Source organism: Paralichthys olivaceus, chromosome 16, assembly GCF_024713975.1.
Source record: "Paralichthys olivaceus isolate ysfri-2021 chromosome 16, ASM2471397v2, whole genome shotgun sequence".
Classification (NCBI taxonomy): domain Eukaryota; kingdom Metazoa; phylum Chordata; class Actinopteri; order Pleuronectiformes; family Paralichthyidae; genus Paralichthys; species Paralichthys olivaceus.
Genome location: NC_091108.1, coordinates 5,593,849 through 5,616,174, shown reverse-complemented (window position 1 = coordinate 5,616,174; position 22,326 = coordinate 5,593,849). Strand labels below are relative to the sequence as shown.

Below are 22,326 nucleotides of genomic sequence, written 5' to 3'. Positions count from 1 at the left end.
CTTGATTACCCCTCCCTCAGTGACCACAAAGAAGCCCTACCATTGTTCTCATCTTCTCACCCACACAGCGCAGAGGTCTTAGTAAGTAATTCAACTCTCTGCTAGCTAAAATTGAGGAGGAAATTAAATTATGCTACTGTAGGGACATAAAACAACAATGAAATTCTATCTTTACAGGCGCCAATAGGCTCTTTGTTGCTTCCCTTACGATTTAGCGTTTTAAAAAAGTTAAGGTGACCATTTATCCATGAAGTACAGGAGATCCCACTAGAGACCAGACAACGTTTTATACTGCACCATGTCCTCAGGCTGTTTGGGTTGAGTTAACTGCCTTTAAAAGTACCTTAGAGGAAACTGCAAAAGTAAACAATACATGGGTGCTTTGTTCCAAAAGGATACTCAATTATGCTCTGTCTAACAGCAGCTATCTTGAATTTCTCCAAGCACAGTCTGATCACAGATCAGGATGCGTATGGGCATCCTTTAATGCTTCTAACATTTCCCACATAATATCTTTCAAAACAAATGAAATCCACATCATTTCTTCCAAATCTCTGTTAATACTGGATTATTCCAATTCATATACCCTAAGATTAAGTGAGGACATAATAAGCAATGAGTTATAACAGGCAGTGAGTGAGGTATTTAGTCATCTTTTGTCAATAAAGCCGTCACTATGAATGGAAAATTAAAATGTCTTCCCCCATCTGCCCTTTTCTGGAAGGACACTGGCGCTTCTTGTTGTCTTGTGGCACTGCCGAATACGGGACACAGCCGAGGGTTTGGGTGAGTGCCTCTGGCCGTGCCACTGAGCTCCCTAATTAAACTATTAATCTCACATCATTAACCTCCTATGACCCCTCCCTCCCTCTATTCTGACACTGCTGCACTGGCTTATGAAAACAACTTCCCATCAAATCTCTCCGGCCTGCATTGCATTGCTCTTGCAGATGTTTCCCTCACATATATTGCCTTCTCGTGCTGCTTCCATGGAGAACATCTTCCATTGTTCAGCTTTATCTCCTCCTCAGCCTCCCTCTGTGCAACTGTCTGTATGATGAGTGTGGACCACAGCTGTGTGTTAACTGTATTAGTCTCAGAGTGGCTCTCCAAGGTGGATATGGTTACTTTTAATTAAAAAAGAATCAATTCCTCTCCTTTCAGTTTTTGAACTGGGTGACCATATGGACACTTAAAAATACAATCCAATTTGCAGTCACCCAGTCCCCCCCGTCTGTCCGCTTCTTTCCAAACCACTTTGGCACTTCCATCACGTCGGTCCAGTGCAGTCTCTTTAGAAATTGCCAGATCAATCCATGAACCTTCTTTTATGGGTTTGTGGAGTACATGGCAGTTTTTAGGATTCAAGAGGCTTTTAAAAGACTTTTTCTTCTTAGAATTCTAGTAATAGTCACTTTATTTGTTATTTGGGGATATTTCCGTTTGCAGCCATTTATATTTAGCATAGCATCCCCATGGGACACCTCTTTGTGGGCTAGTGATTGGATGAAGAAACACAAAGGCTATAGATATTGTCTATAGAAATAAAAAAACCTGCCAGTAATCTATTTGTGGTACATAGGGGAACACAAATAAGATGCTAAAAGGCGGTCGTATGAGACGGTGATTTGATATAGAAAGTCACTTTAAACTTAAGACGGCCTTGGTGGCCCTGCTGCACCTCAGACGAAAAGCCGCCCGAGATTACAACATGTGAGGCACGGGAGGCGACACATACATCAAAAGCTTATTAAAGCCAATGATATAACTCACAATGACAGCACTACAAAAAGATAACCATTTCATTTAAGTGCTGGGTATGTGTGACTTTGCGACTGACCTTGTGGGCCAGTGGCCTATTGTGTACGAGGAGGCTGTATAGAGAGCTGGTTGATTAGGATGAGCTCCCCGGGGATCGATGAGACGTCTGCGATCAGCACTCGCAGTAATCACTCTGTATTCGGTGCTGACTTAATGACAATATCGGATGTATGTTGTCACAGAGTGTCACTGGTGCTGCTGGTCGTGTTATGTCTGTATTTGTGGTGTTTAATCATTATGAATTGTACCAACTTGGGAATTGTGCCAAACAAACAGTCGTACAAAAGCCTCTGAAATGTAGCCATCCTAAATCAGCAAATATTGCACTGTAAATGGAATAACCTTTAGATTTTATGAGAGGAGATGGCTCAACTTTGCTCACACATTTGCCATCTGTGACAGCTTTTGCCTGCTTTACTGTTTCTACGGGGAGACAAGGACACCAGACTGAACCCATGTAATCAGAGCCATGCCAGGCACAATCCGCCCATAATATCTGTCTGGTGTCTGCCCTGTAATACAGGAAATCCAAACCAGAACTATCAAGTTCACATAACTAAGTTGCATACAAATTACAGACACCAAACGCACACAACCCTGCCATTAGTGGTAGGTGTTATTTTTGCCCCCCAACTGTCTTATTTTAATTCTATGTCTGTTTGCTTTACAGACAGACTCCTTTCCATAAAGACAGGTCTGCGACTTTTCCAACATGTGCTTTCATTAAGCTACAACCATAGGTTAACCTCAGACCAAAGCCAGGCTTTTGTACCAATTATTTCTTTTATCTTCCTTTTAAGATTTAATTCCAATTCCTTTTCTTCTGCCCCTAATCCAAGTATCAGTGTCCGGGTGGTTCCTCGGTAAAAATGCTTGTCCCAGCAGGTCCCAGCAGAGTATCTTTATCTGTTAATAAAGAGGCTTGGTTTTGTGTTTTTATGTGTAAATAATATGATTACTGAAATTAGAGACCGGGGGGAAACCTTGCTCTCACGGAGGCAGAGAACAAAAGATTATGTAAAACATTGTCCACATGATGCCATTGTTCAAAAGCTGAACACAGTAAAATGTTTAGTCCAGCAAACTGCTGCACGTTCAGGTGTACGTGCATATTTAACTCTGGCAAATGGAGCCTGAAGGCACAAAATACTGTCACAATGTCTTTCTCAAAATTAAATAACTTCAGCAGTCCTGCATATTTGCTAAATAATTTACTTTGGACATAAATATCTGCACAATATAGATTCAAAACAGCCCAACAGCATTACAGCTAAATAAACAAGGTCGCATCCAAACTCTGCACTGTGCATCTGACAGACTCAGCACTTTTAAATAATATATTGGAACCTTCCATGCCCCTGACATTACCTTTTCCTCCATAATCTCTAAATAGCAAATGCAGCTGAATCAATTTTGTTTCCTCCCTTGGTGGCAATTAAAATGAAGGTAAAGAGGAGCTCAGGTACACATCATAGCATGACAATAAATATGGTGAATGAATAAATAAATGAATTACTGACTAAGCAGATCTTTTGCAGATCATTTGTTTTGTCAAGAGAAGTAGGATGCCACTTATTCATAGCCCAAAAAATATCTTGCAGTTATTTAATTACTATTTCCAAGATTATTAATCATCAGCAACTAATACATAATTATAGATTTAAAGTGATTCAATGTTTGTTATTTTGTATCAGGGAGGAATCAGATGTTTAGCAACACGACTGCAATGGTCAAATACATGTACTTTGATCTCTAGGTATGAAGTAATCACAGGGCTCCTCCTCTTACTTGACCACTACTACTCCAGTCAAGGTCGGATTTGGTCTAATCCCATTTAGAGCAGAACAAAGACAGTCCCCCTGTACCACAAGAACAAAGACAGGAGAGCAAAACGTTTCTACAAGGTCGGGTTCACAACTTTAAACTGCAAAACTCCAGACACACTGCGAGAGACAAGGGGTTGAGTGAGAGAAGGCAAAGGGTACAGAAAAACAAATCCTATTGGACCCATGTACGAAAGGACAGGGCAGTTGGCGTGGCCGGGTGGAGGAATGGGAGGGGTTGGGGTATAATTGAATTACAGTGACCCAATGACAGCACTATAGGTGAGGTCATGTGTTGAATTAATTCTGTCCCTGACCCCGTCTTAGGCAGGGCAGTGCCTCTTGTCTACCCCTGAGACTCAAAGGCACGGGAATGGCGAGACATCTTTCTGAGAGTACTCCTTCCAGTCAAAAGCTTCATTCAGATTGACAGGAAGGCACAGAGGCCGATGGAGCTTCACTGCATGCACTGTACACTTATTTTTAGTGCACATGCTGAGGCTCTCTATACTCTGGGGCATGCATAGGAGGAGGAGGTATTTCTGTTTGCTGGAATCCACCAAAGACACCTAATTTAAATAGAATCTCCATTGAATTTACATGAATCTTCAACTAAAAGGGCAATCAGAGAGTGCATACCTAACTCACAATATTAATCCTATATAAATCCTGGATCTGCCTGTTTTACTTAAAAATGTAACAGGTTCTTCCTTGGGTTATACCCCTTCACAAAATGCCATGAATTTGGTTGGGTTTTTTGGGGGGTAATCCTGCTTACTACTTAACAAACAAACAAATGCAGATGAAAACACAAGAATGGTGCTCAGTAAAGGGCATATCTCTGCCAAGGACCATGATTCCCCTTATGAAACCACATTTAAATTAACTAGATCACAATTTTTATTTGTATCTGCACCAAACTGGCCCCTAAACATGCCTGAAAAATGTCATTTCTCATAATGGTAAAGAGAGTGAAGGAAGGAATCTGTCAAACAAACAAATAGATGACAACAACCTGATTGTCATAGGCAACTTATCAATATGAAACAATGTAGTGGATTATGTTTAGCTCTTGATAATGTTGGTCCCTGTCAAAATGTGCAAAGTGTATTTTATTAAGGACTTCCTGGGTGAATGACTTTACTTACTATCTGCCACAGAGGAGAACACCGTGCAGCTGAAGAGAAGCAGGAACAGCAACGCCCCTCTGGGCAGGAGGGGCACTGCCAGGTGAATATCAGGCACCATGTTCCAAGTTGGCACTGCTCCCTCCTCAGTCCCTTGCTCGATGCGTCCCACTCAGACAGGATCAAAGACTAACACCTGGGAGAGCAAACACAGGCAGAAAAGAAGAGAAAACATTAGTATTCAAACTCACCATATATTTGCATATATTTGAATGAACATAATAACACGGTAAAGCAAAAAATATCAAAAACAAGTCGCAAGGCAGAACCAAAGCAGACTGAAATTGTGTATACTTGTAAAGAAAACAACAGCGCACAACACTGGGGATCTTTGGCTGCGATAAACAAGGCACCCACTAACCACAACAAAACCCTGCTTGGGGCAGAGGAAAATACAAGTGAAGCGAATGTAACACGCAAAAACTACATCAGCAGAAGAGTTCAAGAAGAAATGCAGTACGCCGCTACAGCGAGGATCTTTGGAAGATATAACACGAACAAAGGGGAGGTCAGGACGCAGGATTAAGCTTCTCGATCATCCTCTCCCCGTGAGGATCAGTCAAAAACCCAGAGGACCTCCTAAACATTACTCCCTGAGGACCGACGCCCACTTAATGTTCCCCATTAAGAAATTGAAACTGTGTCTTCCAGATGGGTTCAAATCAACAAAGTGCCATGATCTCATTCAATGACAACATGTATGCATACATAAACAAGCATGCAACACAGCCCAGGGGACACACACATGACTGGTCAACAAAGGAGTAGCAGGTGTACGACAAATTAACCATAACTGACCAAGCCATAAAACAGAGCGGTCATCTCCATCACTTTAAGTAGTAGGTGGAGACAAAAACAAAGGCCATCTCTCAAAACAGACAGCACATGCACTGATTCTGTGTCTTTTAAGAAATTAGATTTAGTGAAGGAAATGACTTCAGCCCACTGATAAGATTTAGATAAATGATCTCAAGTTTGTTATAGCCTGCAGTTTAGATGTCTAATGCTGTTATAAACAAAGTAACTGTGCATCCCCATAAATGCAGCTAACTTAATTTCTTATCCCAATTCTCTTGCCCATGGCCATCTGTGATGAGTAATCATAACACAGTAAAGCAGACCACTGTATGGTACGGATAGAGATCTCTCTTTCGATGGATTTAAAGCAGCATCTCCAGAAGACAACAAAAAAACAACCAAAATGAGAAAAGTTTTAAAAGTTCAAAGTAGCCCTACTTTTGTCTTCAAGGGCTCCCAGACAATGATTCTGTACAAAGTTTTTACAAGAGGCCTACTGGAATGGAATCGAAGACTTTCTCAGCTAATCTGTTCAGTTTCACTGCCCAGTTTATAGTGGGGCCTGAACAATACTGATATTTGTGGAAAAGAGAAAGAGATGTGCTTACAATGTGCAATATCTTGAGGCTTGCTGGGTGGCCGGTCAGCTCTGGTCTATTCAATTCAGCTAAATAAGTTAGAGTGTCAGGAACACAATGCCTCCAGTATCTAGTGGAAAAAAACCTTTCCATTCTTAAGCCTGTGGAGGTGTTGAGCAGCCCATTACTCACGTGGTGTTTTCAATGCGTGATGTGGAAACACACAGGGCACCACTTCGACCACCCTCTTTGTGAAACAAAGAAAACACTCTGTAAGGCATAGTTCTTGGGAACGCAAAATCTTAAAGGCGCTATGTGTACGTTTTCTCCGGCACCAAAAGTGTTTTTTTTGCCGGGAGTGGGTGGTGGTGATGGTCACTTGCCATTAGCTTCAGCAGTCTCTGCTTTTAAAGGAAAAGAGGTTACAACACGCCCTCTGAGCAGCGTTCCTTCTTCAGGGCAGACTGGCTGCTGCGGTGACTCACTATCAGAAACTGACAAGATGTGCCAGGGCTAACAGGTTAGCATAGCCTCAGTAGAATAAAAGAGGTGAAGGAAATAGAAGCAAAACTAGAGTGAACGCTGACTTCGCTTTATGCCACTAGAGACAGATTTTGGAGAGTACAGAAAGTAAACTGCTGTTGCTGAAGTTTCCCCATGTTTCAGCTGGTAAACAAGTGTTAGCGGACATTGGCTATGTAGCAATGTACCGTTCCGTGTTTCATTCTCATTCTCACCTGAAATCTGATTTAGTTACTTGGCAAAGGGAGAGTGATGAAATGAGCAGCTGCAGACAGATATCATTGACGGCTACCTCTTCATCACTGTTTGATACTTACAGGAATGGGCCTTTAGGCTTAAAGTCTACTGAACCGACAGTATTTTCCAAAGCAACCTACCTTGCATCTAATGAATTTTAAACAGTGAATGCAGCCAACATCATCTATTGTCAGTGAAGGTTCATGCTGTGATTTTATCAATCAGCATTACAATCCTCCCTGCATGTAGATTTTCCGGAAGTACCTACAAACGCAACTAATGTAACACCTCTAGATAAAAACATTCCCTCTGTGTCTTCACCTTCACTGGTAATGAGACTGCAGCTCATTGTTGGTGTGTTAAATCTGTAGCAGTCTGTTGAAGAAAACCATAAACAAATACCCCGGTCAGGGTGCCAAAGAACTGGATCACACCCCCACTCTGCAACCACATCTAAAGACATTCAGGCCCCGTTTTTATTTCACGTTTATGCCCTAAGTTAGCTCTGCAAAATGAGCACAACTCACATCAAGTTTGTTGGCTGAAAAATGTGTTTTGACTCTCATTTTTATGTATGCCAGTGTTGCGTTGGTTCACGTCGGTGGGTAGATAGAGTGAGTGAGGCTGATAGAGTTGGCTACTTGCCGTGCTCCAAACCCTTGGCGGTGGAGGGATATCTTTCACAGCAGATGCCAGAGAGAGGGAGATGCTTTTCATCTTCAATGAGACAAATTCCTAGAGCGAGGTATATTCTTTATTTATTTAGTTACTTATTCATCCCAGCGCAGCTTGGTGCCTCCCAGACCCACACAAACACTACGGGACAATGCTTTTCCCCATGTGCATTTATGCTGCGGTGGAGGAGCTGGTGAGAGATGGACAGGGCATCAATGTGGAAATGGTGCGGTTTGATCCAAAAATCTGAGCAAGTGGCTCAGAGCAGAGGAAGACGCTGTTTGCCATTATGTGGGAGAGCGAGAGAAAAACAGTAAGAACACGTAGGGGTGCATGTCTGCCCTCGTAAAATTGCGTGTGTATGTGTATTCATAAATGATTTATTCTGAAACCTAATTTATGCGTAAGAGAGGAAAATGTGTGTGAGGGAAAGAGTTATCCCTGTATAATTATGGCTAAAAGGATCGTCCAGATTATTTTGCAGAAACTCAGATCCTAATGAATTATTAGTCAGGATGAATTCAGGAGCTAAATTATTTTACAGCTACAGTGGCTGATCTAAATTAATAGTTTAAAACTGTAGCGCACAAACTAAACTAAATATTTTATAATTAAATTGGCCACACCATCCACCAAGATCTGAATATTTTCAAAATTGTGAAGAGCAAAATCATAGCATTCTAGTTTAGGCTCACATTTCCTGTTTGTTAGCCATTTTCTGTTGTTTCATTTTGTCCATATCACCCAGTAGTGCCTTGCTGATGCTGTGTTTGTGTGCAAAGTAAACAATTGAACAAGTTTATGAAAAACTGAATTTTTCATATATTTTGTTTATGCAAACACAATTAAACTGGAAACCCAGGATAGACGGCCCAAATAATAGAAGGTAAAATGAAATATTTGTTTGATTCTTCCACCTCATTATCACTTAAGACATGGACATGTATTGATGAAACAAAGGGGAGGATGTCTTTAATAAATTCAAGCCTGTAGCTTCCTAGCCCGGTTAACCGCTGTTAAGGAACAGCTATTCACAAAAGCCACATTGAAATCATTCCTCTGAATTGCTATACAAAGAAATCTGAAATATATGTGATGTTTCAGAGGTTTGCAACCAGGCTAAAAACAATTTATGATGTAGCACTGAGGCTTCAGTCCAATTTGTCAAGATGTCAAGATCATATATCCTATGCATATATATCCTATACATACACCGTGAAAGAGAAGAGAAGGTTATAAACTGATACAGAAGCGGAAACAACCCTAAATGTCCGGTCACTCTGGAGGGCATCCGCTCTCCAAGTCCTTTAAGAAGAGGCTTTGGAGTCTTGAGTGCCTGGGGAGCTCTTAATATTGCAGAGCAAAACACATACACTCTATATATACAGCATGACAGGCAGAAGAGCTTTAGTGAACAAATTAAGAGCAGAACAATGGAACAGAACATTTCAAATGGTGAACTTTAGAGGACAATGGAGCTTTTGTTGGGAGTATAATGAAAAGTACACACCTATGCCATTTGGTTGTTTGCCACACACATCTGTTGCCTGTCATTCAAGTTATGACCCTGTGTTTGGGTGTAGCAAGGGATTGGCCACCCATGTGGAGGTAGTAGTCTACAAACAATGCAACAGAGCAATGCACAGAGCACGCAGAAGCTGAGTAAACACTACTATTACACTAACTACAGGTAGTATCTCTGCTCTCCACAGTTCCCATCCCTCCTACTCACGTTGTCTCTCTTTCTCCATCTCCATTTAATGGGTCATCCTGAGCGTGGGGAGGTGGGACAGCTGAGATATATGGCTAGCAGTGTGGGGAGCTAATCACGGCCATCTCTGGAGGTGATAAACCAAGACCAGCAAGGTTTGTGTTGGCACAGCCTGCAACGGCTCCATAAACACAGTTACAAGCTGAATTTCGACAGCAGTGTTTTGGCCCTTGATTAGTTCTCCATGCCCTAGAAGGCTCAGTCTCACAAGTCTGTATTCCTTTTTTACCTTGCGGCGAATGCACACCCCAAGACCCCATGAGAATAGCTACAAACTAGTGAGCCACATACTGTACAATGAAAAGTGTTAAGTAACCAAATTAGTTAGTTTCACTCTTACTCTGAAAAGCCTTGCTCTATCCATAGACTCTGTGGTGCACGACTTTTTTACAGAGCTATACTGAAATCCACCTATCTAAGGGTAATGTCCTGAGACCTATTGACTTCTACAGCACTTCTGTTTACAAGCTGATTCCACTGAGTTAATTGTTAACGCTTAACTGCCAAGACGAAGGTTGAGATACTGAAAGACGCCTGTAACAGGCGAGTGCACTTCCTCAAGTTGAGCAATAGAAAGTAGGGAGCGCTGATTATGGTGACCTACAATGAAAGCTCTCAGGTAATAAATCACATGAGTAAAGTGTCTGTCTGGGTGGATGACTCACAGAAATCTATCAGGTTGTTAAATTGGGGGACGTCAATAATTAAGTACAACATACAACTGCCACGTGAAATGTACGTTTAGAAGAAATGACAGTCAACATGACGCACTGTGATGTCAATTGTGATGCATGAGGGTTTAGTCTTCACGCACCGTGCTCCTGATAATCTCCTGATACAGGCACAAACCTGCCTTTCAACAGAAAGCAAGGACCGTGGCATTTTGGCTCAAAACCACATGATACAACGTCGATCAGCATTTAGTCTGGTCGAGTGAACATTTAACAAAACTCAAGCACCTTCATAAATTACCTCTGAACTGAACTGGGGGATTTACAATCACCTCTGGGGGGCTACCAATCTTTGCGGCTACAAAACAATCTGGGAATGAAAGGTGATATGTATTACACTGATATGTATTACACCGAGTAGAAGAGACATACAAGAGTGCCACTTCCATTTGAATTTATTGAAGAGTGATTATTGGAGTTGTCGAGCTGCAGAGCAACGAGAAAATGGCTTGCACTACAAAGTGCTGGGCAAAGGGCCTGCAATAAATCAAAAAGCAGACTCAATGTAAAACAGACATTCATCAAATAAAAGCAATGCTGTGTATACCTGGAACAATCGACTGTATGAAACTGCTCTCTGTAAAGTGATACCAATCTTAGAAACCATGTCAACAGAATATAAACCAGTTTGGTTTAAGAATACTTAAATTCCAGTGGCTTTTGTATGGAATAAGTTGCTTATACAATTCATCCTATTTGTTGACATCTCTGCAGTATAGCTGAGACACTTCTACTTATATTCAAATGTTTTATCATTACTATATTGATATATTTCTTAGAGATCAAGCTAATGTCTAATTCTTCAAAACTAAAGCCTAAATAAAACAAATGGAGACAATAATAAACCAACAACAGCCTTGTATTAAGTTAAGTTCAGGTTCTCCAAAAGCCGATAGCCTTGCCCTGGTCCACAGAGTGGAAAAAATATAAAAGTTGCTTTTTTTCTTTAAGTTTACAGAATTTTAAAAATGAATAAATGCATAAGAATGGTTATATGCTATGGCCAAATATTAAATTAGCAATATAAACTGAGATGCATTCTCATCAGCAGATGTGCATATATATCAAAAAGAAATTCATACTGTCAAGCAAGAGATATGGGCTAAGACGTCGCCACTCGACAGTTTGCTCATGGACAGATGGTGCCATAAAATGACTAGGCAGGCAACACAGAAGGCACTGACTCCCCCCCCCCCCCCCCATACCAAAGAGAGGACCTCAGCCACCCCCTCCCTCCCCACCTCCCGGGCAGAAAACCTCGTCTCCGCCGGTAAAAGACAAACAGTGAAGGTATGTGAGCTGAGAGACTGGCGAATACAGGGCTTCATAGATCAATAGCTGGCCAAATACAGGTAGTTGTTTCGGGCTCAGCTCAATCCGCTGATCTATCACAGGTGGATTTTCAGCAGCAGGAAGGAGCTGACATATTAGAAAAATTAGGCACAGGAGAACTACAACAGAGCATGGGAAGATATGGAATACAATACGGACTGTAAACACACTGTGCGAGTATGTTCTCTCAGTGGTATTGCCCAACTTGAACGAAAGCTTTCCCTTTATCTTCAGTCTTAAGCGCACATTTCTCACAGGTGGCATCGAGGTGTGAATATCGAGCCTAACTTTGTGAGTAAGCATGGGAAGGGGCTTTGGAGTGCTTCATACTCTTCAGCAGGTGTCTACACTGTTCTAAATCAATTACTTCTAGTCAGCCGGTGCTTAGGGTAGGGGGGTATTATAAATCAGCTTGGTGTCAGGCCAGATTAGTGACTGTAACGGCCTGGGACAGAAGCTCTTTGGCCAGCAGGGACCCTCCAGAGGCTGACATGTGAAAGAAGCTGTGGCCTTGGTGCTCAGTGACAAAGCAGCAACTCTTGTGATTGTTTGCCACAATACTTTTCACTAGGGCTGGGCTATTTCAGGATGTATATTGTGAGAGTGTGAGACATTTCCCTGTGGCTTTTCTATTCCTTTAATATGCATAGTCACTGCAGAAAAATGATGCAAATGAAAAAGCCTTCTGCCACATGTCCAGTAGTACAACAGTGGGTTATGCAATTTGAATTCAGGTATTTTGACAGAATTATACTTTATACCTTAACATGTGCTACTCTATATTCCATCTATGTTTTGTTCAAATTATTATAATTCTACATATATTAGAATTAACCTTGTAATACCTGGGAACTTGGAATCAATGGATTCGCTAGAGTGCAACCATTTACTATTCGTCAGATAGTCGAGATGATTCACTCATTCATGAGCACCGGGTGGATTGTCTGTGCTTGTCCAACTGTAATCTTGAAAGCAGCTCACTATCTCTCTACATCCTTTTACACAAATCGTATTCCCTTCAACCACTAAACACAGAGGTGATATCATGTAACTAGCTTACGTTCACTTTATGACAGAATCAATTTTTTATATGAAACAGGATTGCTTGTCTTCAGTTAGAGATGAAGTGGATAAATATAGGGCAAAATCCACCCTGGTTTAAGGTACAGAGGAATAAACCTAGTGTTTACACAGGGAAGGGATAAACTAACGCAGGCAGGGCTGAGAAAAGCACCACCTCTATAATCAGGCATCTGCGGTGAGAAACAGAAACAGTGTACCTGATGGTGTCTGAGGCAAAGCATACGGTCGGATTTAGGAAGGAGGACCCCTTGACGAGAAACGTGTTTGGAGGAATTAAAAAGGTACACAAACAAATGCTGTTGTGAGACAAACCTACAAACAAAAAAAATTTTTACACAAAGAAAAGACAGTACTGGGGTACCTGAGACAGTTAAGTCCTAACAGATTTAACATGGGTTAGTTGCCTTTGCAAATGTAGAAAAGAGGATCCCTGAGGTCCTAATCCAACTCCTTCCCTGCCTTCTATTCCAGGCAGTTATCCTCTCAGTCCCTGTCTAACTAGAGAAAAAAGGCTGATTCTAATAAGCTGTTCTGTCTTTCTGACAGTCTGTGTTTCTCTCCATCCCCCTGTTTCCTCCTCTCTCGCTCTCTGGCCATGTCTCCTTCTCTGTCTCTTTCTCTTTGTGTGAGCCATGAGCCAGTCTGTTGGAGCAGATGGAACCATATATCCCCATCCCTCTCCGGAGGCCCGAGGATTTAAAATGTAAAAGAGATGAGTGCGGCATGGGCAGGGGCTAGTGGATGAAGGGCACGAGAAGCCGGGTGTCTCTGCTTAGACCATGTTCATCAGACAAGTACAATGCCTCTAATGACTGGACATGTGCTATAGAGCAATAAACTAAAGATGTAGACTCTTAACTTGGCATTTCTGTCCTGGCTGAGCCTCTGCAGAAAACTGTATTTTATTAGTAATGGCATTCATCCAATAATCCTCTGGTGCTGTGGATAGAAAATTCTACAACAACAAATTTGATCATCAACTAATGTTTAGTTGCCCTTCAGTGGGCAAAAATATGACTGGGATGTGAAAATTACAGATATTTGCAGGTTGGTACCAATACCATTGAACACCCCCCCACGTAGAATTTTGGCATCGACTTGGTACATATGTATTGGTTCTCGTGACATCCCTAATGCTGATAGTTACTGGCCTTGGGCAAAAACGAAAATAAATAAGGAATCAATTAGGATGCTCCTCCAGAGGCTTTCTGTCTATGTTACATAGGCTGTAAATGTGGAGTCAGACCTGCCTTCCTCCACATCTTACCCCAGGCCACCTCACAGGTAATGAGAAAGTAACTGCACACTGTATCTGTCGTCTGGGAGAAGATTCTGCTTCGTCCTCAATCTCAGCCTGGCAGGTTGACAGACAGCGAGACCGAGGAACAACAGGAGGACAAGGTTGTGAGCAATACAATCGATTGCCAGCTGACTAGCAAGGTCCATTATACTGACAGGCCAGAGCCACAACACGGCGACCTGCACTTCTCCAACGCCCTCATTACTACCTATGAATCTCTCACCGGGGCCGATCTCTCTCCATCGTGCTCTCCTCTTTTTCTTTCTCTTGATTTCTCTCAACTGTACATCTCCCTGACAAAGCAGGAGACTTAAAAAACTCAAATAATCTAGTGGAAGCATTTCCAATGAAACAAAAGCTACCTCTAAGGCTCTGCACTTTGCTTTGTGTGTATGCAAGCAATGGATATAGAAGAAAGACGACATGGGGTAATACTCTGTTCTTGAGAAAATACAGCCCAAATGTACATTTAAGCCACTGCTATCTTGAAGAAATTTTACCTGCCTACGAAAAGCTCACATTAAACATTTCTCCCACTATCTCTCTGTCTTTCAGCTATGCTATCTGCTCTTCTTGTCCTCCCCCCTAGCATCCCTCTAGTTATTCTGAAATCCTTAGTCCTTGAAAGACTTATTTATACTTCCTTCCCTTCCCCACCCCTCTGCCTCACAGTACAGCTGCAGATAGGATTTACCTGCAGCTGAGACAGCCTCCAGACTATCAATTACCACCAGTGTAGAGTCGCTTTTCTGTAGCTTGGCTAACAAGACAGTCACACACACACATACACTCAGCATACATGCGCACACAGACACACACAAATCTCTTGGCCCCATCCAGTTACAGAAATTCTGGGTTGACTGTGAGTCATAGAATTTTACTGACTAATCAAATAGTTAGATGAAAATCCACTTCATACAAAATCCACAAAAGAGTGTCTTTAGTGAATCAGTGCCAGTGAAAATACATCCAATCAGTAAAACTGGTGTTTTTAACGATGCCAGAGATTTAATCTTCGAAAAAGAAAACAAGTGGCATTCAAGGAAAATCTGTAACAATTAAAAAATGGTCACTTCAAGCAATAGAATAACATGTTGAAACGTTAATTATGAATCCTCAATAATAAATACACTTATGCAGTGACTCACCAATATACACATACACATATGTTCAACGACATGTAAGAAGAGGCAAAAAAAGTGTGGCGCTTGCATTTGCAAAATTGATTACAAAATCAAAAAAGGACAAAAGTGCAAAACTTGGCATCCTCACTGCAGTTCATTTGACTGGTTGTGATGTTTGACTGGTCTGCAATGTGCTGAAAACAGAGATCTCACCAAATTCTTCCTGACATATCATCTAACTCACTGACACTGATTAGAGTGAACACCAGGCCGTTACACATACAGAAAGACACGCAGGGACAGGACCCATCACTCACCTAAGCAGATCCATCCCGAAGCCTAAAATGCCTCTGTCAGCTCAACAAATGAGGAGCCATCACAGCCACTGTTGTAGTTATTTCATAAATTGGTTATATGCTATCTTGCCAGGTGCAGTTAAACCTGGCTGAGCATGTTTGGGCACAAGGCATCAGTTTTGATTCACAGGCTTCGTGTTTTGTTGATGCACCATCACAGGACAACAAACATCCAGGAAACAGAAATCATGTAAGGGGCCTAGGCTAACATTTCCTAATAAAAGTCTTATGAGGACTACTGGCGAGAATCTATCAGTGCTCATTCATGTAGTCAGTCCCTACAGCCCAGTGTAAGCCTGTGAAGACAGATCTGAGGAAGTGAATTCCTTTTAAGTGAGCCATCGTGTCTAGCCGTGACAGTAGCACAGTGATCATTAGGATCAAATATTTGGGTCAAAAAGCAACTGAATGTGCATTAACAATGGACTCTCTAAAGCTTTGAGACACTGGCCGCTCACTTACAATCCATAAAAAAAACTACTAACCCTGTGAGATAGTCAGCAAAGGAATTATTTTTGTCAAGCTAAAACCAACATGTGAAAAAACGTACTATATATTATTTACCACATTTGTATAAAGAGATCGACTTACAAGTGAGCTTGTTGAGTTTACAGCACAAGATGTAAAGGGTCTTTACTATTTACTAAAAGGGGGAACTAGTGATCTTTCTCCTTCCCCTTCCCTTAACCATTCCCCTTGTCTGACTGTCAGCCAAGGCAGCCAAGTCTCCCATGTTTACTAATGTAGAAGCAACCCCTTTATCAGGGAAGAGATTTGTAGGGAAGAGGCAGGGGATTAGCCATCAAATTACCAGGCAGACAGCATCCCTGCTCCAGGGTTGTGAGGCAGTAATCTCTGCGGCTGAAGGGGGAGATCCAGATAAAGGTTTGGGATTGGTGCTGTGGCACTCCAAACTCCAAACTGTGCATAAGTAAAATATTAAAGTGTCTTTCAAGGCAACTGCTTTTTTTTCAAATCAAATTCTTCCCTTTGCTATTTTTGTGATAACTACATTCATAGGACAGGATAAAATTATAGTTTCTCCCGTGTTGCTGGGGTATTCAGTATCATTACGTGGCATGACACCCCCGCAGTGCAAGACTTTTGGTAGGGTAAACCTCTCAGACAGGAATGCTGTAGCTAGGGCAGGGCTGGTAGAATTAGATTTCAGTGGCCTTGCCCATGGTTCTTACATTGTCACCCGGCTGCCCTCCCTTAAACAAGCGGTGCTCTCCTCAGAGAATACCCCCTGGACACAGGAATGTTTCATCAACGCCTCAGCCCCCAGCATCCTTACAGGGCCACAGTGGGCCAACAGGCGCTGCAAAGGCAGGCTATAAATAAGTCAGGCATTATAATGAAACAAAATGAATCTCCATCCATCTTCCCAAAACAAGCCAGGGACCTCTGCAGGAGGAGGAGTCATTGCCTGTTTTTGAGGATGACCAGCAAGACGAATGCAAGCTACATGTTATGCTAATGCTGAACGTCACGCTCTAAAACATGCTACACACGTGCTGTACTCTCAGGTGCTAGTATGACTACATAGAAGCCCATGTGTGTATAGCAAGACCATTTGATGCCATCTTATGGACAGCGAGAGGCAGAAAAAGTGGAAATATATGACATAATTTAGGAGAACGTGAGAGGAAGGCTGGTAAAGCAATCATGTTGAATGTCATGTTTAAGCCAGACACTTGAAGAAATTGGGAAGCTGAGCAAACAAGGGTGCTGGTGAGGGGAGAAGGATAAATCAACCACACGACGATACTCCCAGAACGAAGCACCAAATAAATCATGCCTACATTCAATTTTATTTGCTTAAAAGCAGTTTAGCATCACAGTTATACCCTCATACTAAAGACCAAGGTAAAGCAGCAACCTTTAATTCTACTGTGACACAAGCCCACAGGCAACATCGCTGACCTTGTGTTTCTGCAGAAAAAAACTGTTTAAGGTATAAGATATTATTCTTACAGTAATTCAATGATATAACACCAGGGAGGTGAACAGTATCATGCAAGTGACCACTGAACAGTGACCCATAGTCTTCTCCTGTGTTCAGAAAATACTTTAAAGCAGAGCAGAATTTGTGAATTATTTGTCATGGTCCCTGTTCCAACCTGCAACCTGCATCATTGCACATTTCACACACACAAGCACAAGCTTTGGCCTTGTCATACATACAGAGCACATAAAAATGCAGCTGCCTCTGAAAATGGAGGCTGTTTCAATCAATGTGGAGGCGTAATGGGATGATGTGGAATTGAAATGAGTTTTGTGCAAGGAGGGAAATGTCCTCTCTGACAAAGCGGATTTGTGCTCCCATTGAGGAACTCATGGCTGTAATGCATAGAGCTAAGATTTTAAATGGAAGGTGCAAGGCTATGAGCAAATAACAGACCTCTGATGGCTGGCTGGAACTGGGCATAAAATGTAGACAGACACGTTTAAAAAGAAGAATAGCATGCGTTATATAAGAAGAGAAAAATGAAGAGGGCTGAAGGAAAGTAAGAACTGAATATGATCTGAGCCTGAGCACTATGATCCACTTATTTTCATATCACTTTAAATAGACTGGAGCTAAAGCTGCACTCCCGCAGATATAGTAGGTTTTCACAAGACAATTTCCATTCATCCCTAATTGGCATCAAAAATAACATCACCTGACTTAAAATAAACCTGTCTACCTATTTGGATACGATCTCAAGTCCAAACCCTAACCTGTGTTAAACAAGCTAGTGTAGATGTCAAAGCATAGACCTAGTTCTATCAAATGTGCTCTGTGCTTGGGGCAGCTGAGGAAAAGTGTTATTGTCAAAACACTGCTTATTTTTGTGCTTTGAAAAAAGCCCCTTTTTCTAATCCTCCTCCTCAGCACCTGTCACAATGAATGATCGACTGTCTGTAAGAAAGAAGTGTCACAACTGAGCCCAGAAAGTGACTATCAGCACAGCTAACACATCACACAGGCGGTGGCCGCTGAGTGACATTGCATATTACACGGGATGAATCTTGCTCGCTCACCCATCACTGCATAAACATGTTATTTAGCACAGAACAGGGGATTGACAATTAGGCCTTGTCATCATAAAAACATCTACCCACGACCTTGTCACCATCACGCAACATCTCCTGACACACGGACAAATGAAAAGAGAAAAAAGATCCCTCTCTCCTGGTACTTTAAGGTCTGAAACCTTTTTACAAACACTTCTACACAGCAGCTTCAACAACAAAGCTTTGAACTTTAATAACTTCACAAAAGCTGGAAGGTTTTTTGTCTACTTACAGTATGCGTCATGGACAAAATGTCTGGCTCCTCTGACACAATCGTCTTTACAGACATTGATCAGTGATTGTAAGCAACCTCTTTCATGTCCCAGCTGAGATGAGAGTGATTAAGGAGATCCATCATGCATTAACAGGCCATTACACATCACCCAATTCAGCAATGATGAGAAATCAAGTTCTATGGAAAAATCCATATGTTCAGCCTATAATTACTTTTGAGCAATCCGATGGGGAGAAAGAATGAGTGATTGACTGTTCCATACAGGCTAATTCAATAGGAAAGACTTTAGCCAGAGTCGTCACTGAAGAGAAGGATCATTTGTGTGTTTGGTAAGTGAATATAATAAAGAGCAGTGGTACACAAATGACAGTAGTTATTTCCTCAGGTCATATCCTAGAAATCACTTAATGTTTCTCTGGAACGTTGTCAGTGACGAAGTGACTGAGGCACAGTCATAAAAGTGGAATGGAGGGTCAGTGGCCTGCATGGTAAAGGTGAAGGAGGACGACCCACAGGTCAGCCAGTGTGGACAAGAGTTGGCTTTATTTGAACATATAACTGTGGCGTAACCGTCATTTGTCTTGTTTGTTTATGCTGCTGAGCAGCCGAGCAGACATCTTCACAGTTCAATCCATGATAATTTTTCCTCAAGATTACTTTTCTTAAAATCAAGTCTGGGCTACTCCTTCAAGTCAAGACTTGAAAGAGTGTGTTGCACAGTGAGGTTTGTACAACTGAACTCAAAAGGAATATATATAAACAATAAAGAAAGCAAGCTCTGCTTTGGTTCGACTAGAAGAGAAAATACAAAGTTCTCATTGCAGTGAGACAGACCTGTGGGGAAGTCTTGTAATTTCAACAGCCAAACAAAACGAGACAGATATGTTGGCTACACTACGTTCTTTGAAAACTTGAGACGCCTTTGATGGAAAAGAGCAAATTGCTAAAAGGATATTTTTCCTGCTGACACTGGCAGCTTGTACTTTGTACTGTGCAACAACTGCCATATGTATTGTTTCTACTAGCGAGATGAACTCAGTGCAAAAGTTTTCTCAAGATTTATGTTGTAATAAAGAGAAGATGCATGGGATTTAAGACTTTATAAAAGCCGAAGGGGACATTTAGAGCTGGTTAGTCTTCAATGTTTTTGCGTGTCTGAGGTCTAGTCTTCTGATCATACCAGTGGAAAAATAAACTCTAAGCCTTTGAATAATTCAAGAAACAGGACTTGCAAGTTGTATTTGTTGAAACAGAACGCCTAAACATTTTCCAGAAAATCATAATTTTTGACTTCTAAAAGTTGTGCTCTTCAATTATCTGGGATTTCAAAGGGTCTCCTTGAAGCCGGAATTCTTGTCGCTGAAACTTTACCCTCCAGATTGCCCAGGGAGATAAAGACAACTGGAAAAACAGGTTGTTTGGCCTTAGTGTAGGCCTAATGCAGTAGAACGGCAGGGTGCCTCACCTTAGCAGCGGTAGCTAGGGGACATTCTATGGCCCTTCTATTCAAAGTCCTCTGAATACGTAGGGGAGGGCTCGCACCAGACAGGGCAATTTGCCAGAGAGCCGGCCAATAGAGCTAAGCCGAGACGAGGTTAAACTATTGTTTTGGCTTAACAAGCAAGAGTGAGCAAGGACAAAAGACAAGGGGACAAAAGAATAGTAAGAAAATACCTGACCATTTAAGTGTAACACATCAACTTACTTTGTTACTTTTATTATGAGGAGAGTTAAGAAAGGTGTATCCCAAGATGAAATAAAACACAGTGGTGCCGGCAGACAAAGACAGATAAAGTTCAGAGTGGAGGGCAGCTCAATTTCAAAAAATGCCCCATGCCTCATTTGTTTTTTGAGAAGCAATAACTTTAGTTTATTTCACTGGCACATTGCAATATTCCTGTGGTGCAAAATCCACACTTACCTATGCATATCAATTAGGTCCACTTATAAATAAATCCCTCCTATTCCCTTTTAATGTGAGGCTCTTATTCCAGAGAGAGAGAGGGAGAGAAGTATCCAAATCCTAGAAAAGACAATCCAGCAGGATCCAAGAAAGATTATCCCTGAACGACGTCTTATGAAAAAGTGTTTGAGAGAAAGTAGTCTCCAGTTCCTGCTCAGTTATTCCATTTTCAGCGTTTCAGGAACTGTCTTTTGGCTCCCACAGCAATATGTTTCCAGCTGTGGCTATAGAGTGATATGGCTTGGGGAGAGATCCTTCAGAGGCAGAGCTTGTTCACACACTGAGCGGGTGTTCAGGGACTGCCTGGAAGAAGCCAAACCCACCGTGTGATGTCACAGGAGTCAAATTTCAGTGTGGAGAGGGAGGAGGCTGCAGGGCCTTACCTTTTGAACCTTGACCAATGAAAGATAATTTCGCAGTTCACCTGCGTGCAGAAAAAAAAGGTACACGTGATGTTATGTATTCCTGCTGCTTAGAGACTCCATTATGGCTTATCTATTGACCACCTTCCAGGGGGGGAATGTGACCTAATGTAAGCTCATATGCCGTCTAATCATAAACCTGACGGCTGGCTGACATGGCCAACATCTTTAATTGTAATTTTAGATTGGAACTCCTTCATGTATTTCAAAATCAATTTGCCATGTCATTATCACAGAAACATAGGGGTTAACAAAGTTTGCCCTTGAAACATTTAAGCATTCCCAGGGGACTGTGCCAATTTAACACATGTCCAGCTCCACGTTTTGTTGCTAATGAAACAGTTTCAAAAAAATAATTTGGCCTTCTCCTCCCGAAAGAGGTTGGAAGAAAATAAACAGGCAACATTCTCAGTCTTAAATCAGCAGGGTGTTGAGTATGTACACACACACACACATACAAACACACTGCTTCTCACTCCCTGCGGTCAAACTAGCTAGCCATGGAGCTAATCATCCACAACAGATGTTCAGAAATGTTCAGTCGGATTTATGACGGAGCTCAGAGGAACAGCCAAGTCAGCCTCTGGTGCTGTTTTTTTCTTCCGCTCTATAAGGACAAGGGATTGCACTGAGAGAGGATGTCAGCACAACCATTCTCTTCCCAAAAAAATTCCCTCACTCTCTAAGATTCACCATCCGAGACGACAGCGCCTTAATAGATCACAGAGCCTCGGGACCTTGGGGAGAGGTTTGCCCATTTATCCCAATAAAATTGTGTGGACTGTAACTCGCCCTCCACATAACAATGTTATTTTAAATATATCAGTGGCATTGCTGATGCTGCAAGCCATGACCCAGACCGAGACCAATGTTTTGCCATACTTAGTATTGTGTTGCTTTAATAATTAAATTATACATAACAACTATATCATAATATGTTGGTACTTTCTGAGAAGGGAAAATAATCTGTTAGCATTGCTACACTGTTGAATGTATTCTTGGCTTATATTCTGCTGAAGGAAATGGCAAACTGCAATGTGTTGTACATTTTTCTTTGTTGTTAACAATGGGAGACATTTTACTGGAGGCTACATATCTGTGCACACAACAGACTTTTCAGCAGAAAAGGAAAAGAACTGTTTTATCTTTAACTTTCATTCCAGTTTAGTGCAAATGGGATTTGGGTCATCTTTTTAAAAAGTAATTCAATTTTAATACTCCTAAATATAAATGAGATATATTCCAGCTGTCCTGCAATAATCTTACTAATAAAAATGGAGAAGTAAGTAACCACCATTGACAAAAAGA

At 41.6% G+C, this 22,326-nt stretch overlaps 1 protein-coding gene across 19 annotated transcripts in view; it reads right to left on the bottom strand.

Moving 5' to 3' along the window:
- LOC109638972 (receptor-type tyrosine-protein phosphatase F) overlaps positions 1-22,326 on the bottom strand; it is a 157,438-nt gene that overhangs the window by 98,106 nt on the left and 37,006 nt on the right. For 16 of the 19 annotated variants that reach the window (XM_069510788.1, XM_069510789.1, XM_069510779.1 and 13 more), the window contains one exon: positions 4,793-4,967. In XM_069510788.1, coding sequence (XP_069366889.1) covers positions 4,793-4,892 — 100 coding nt within the window. In that variant the 5' untranslated portion in view covers positions 4,893-4,967. Of the gene's footprint in view, positions 1-4,792; positions 4,968-20,554; positions 20,886-22,326 lie in introns of those variants that run through there. The other 3 variants (XM_069510778.1, XM_069510781.1, XM_069510786.1) reach the window with 1 other exon arrangement.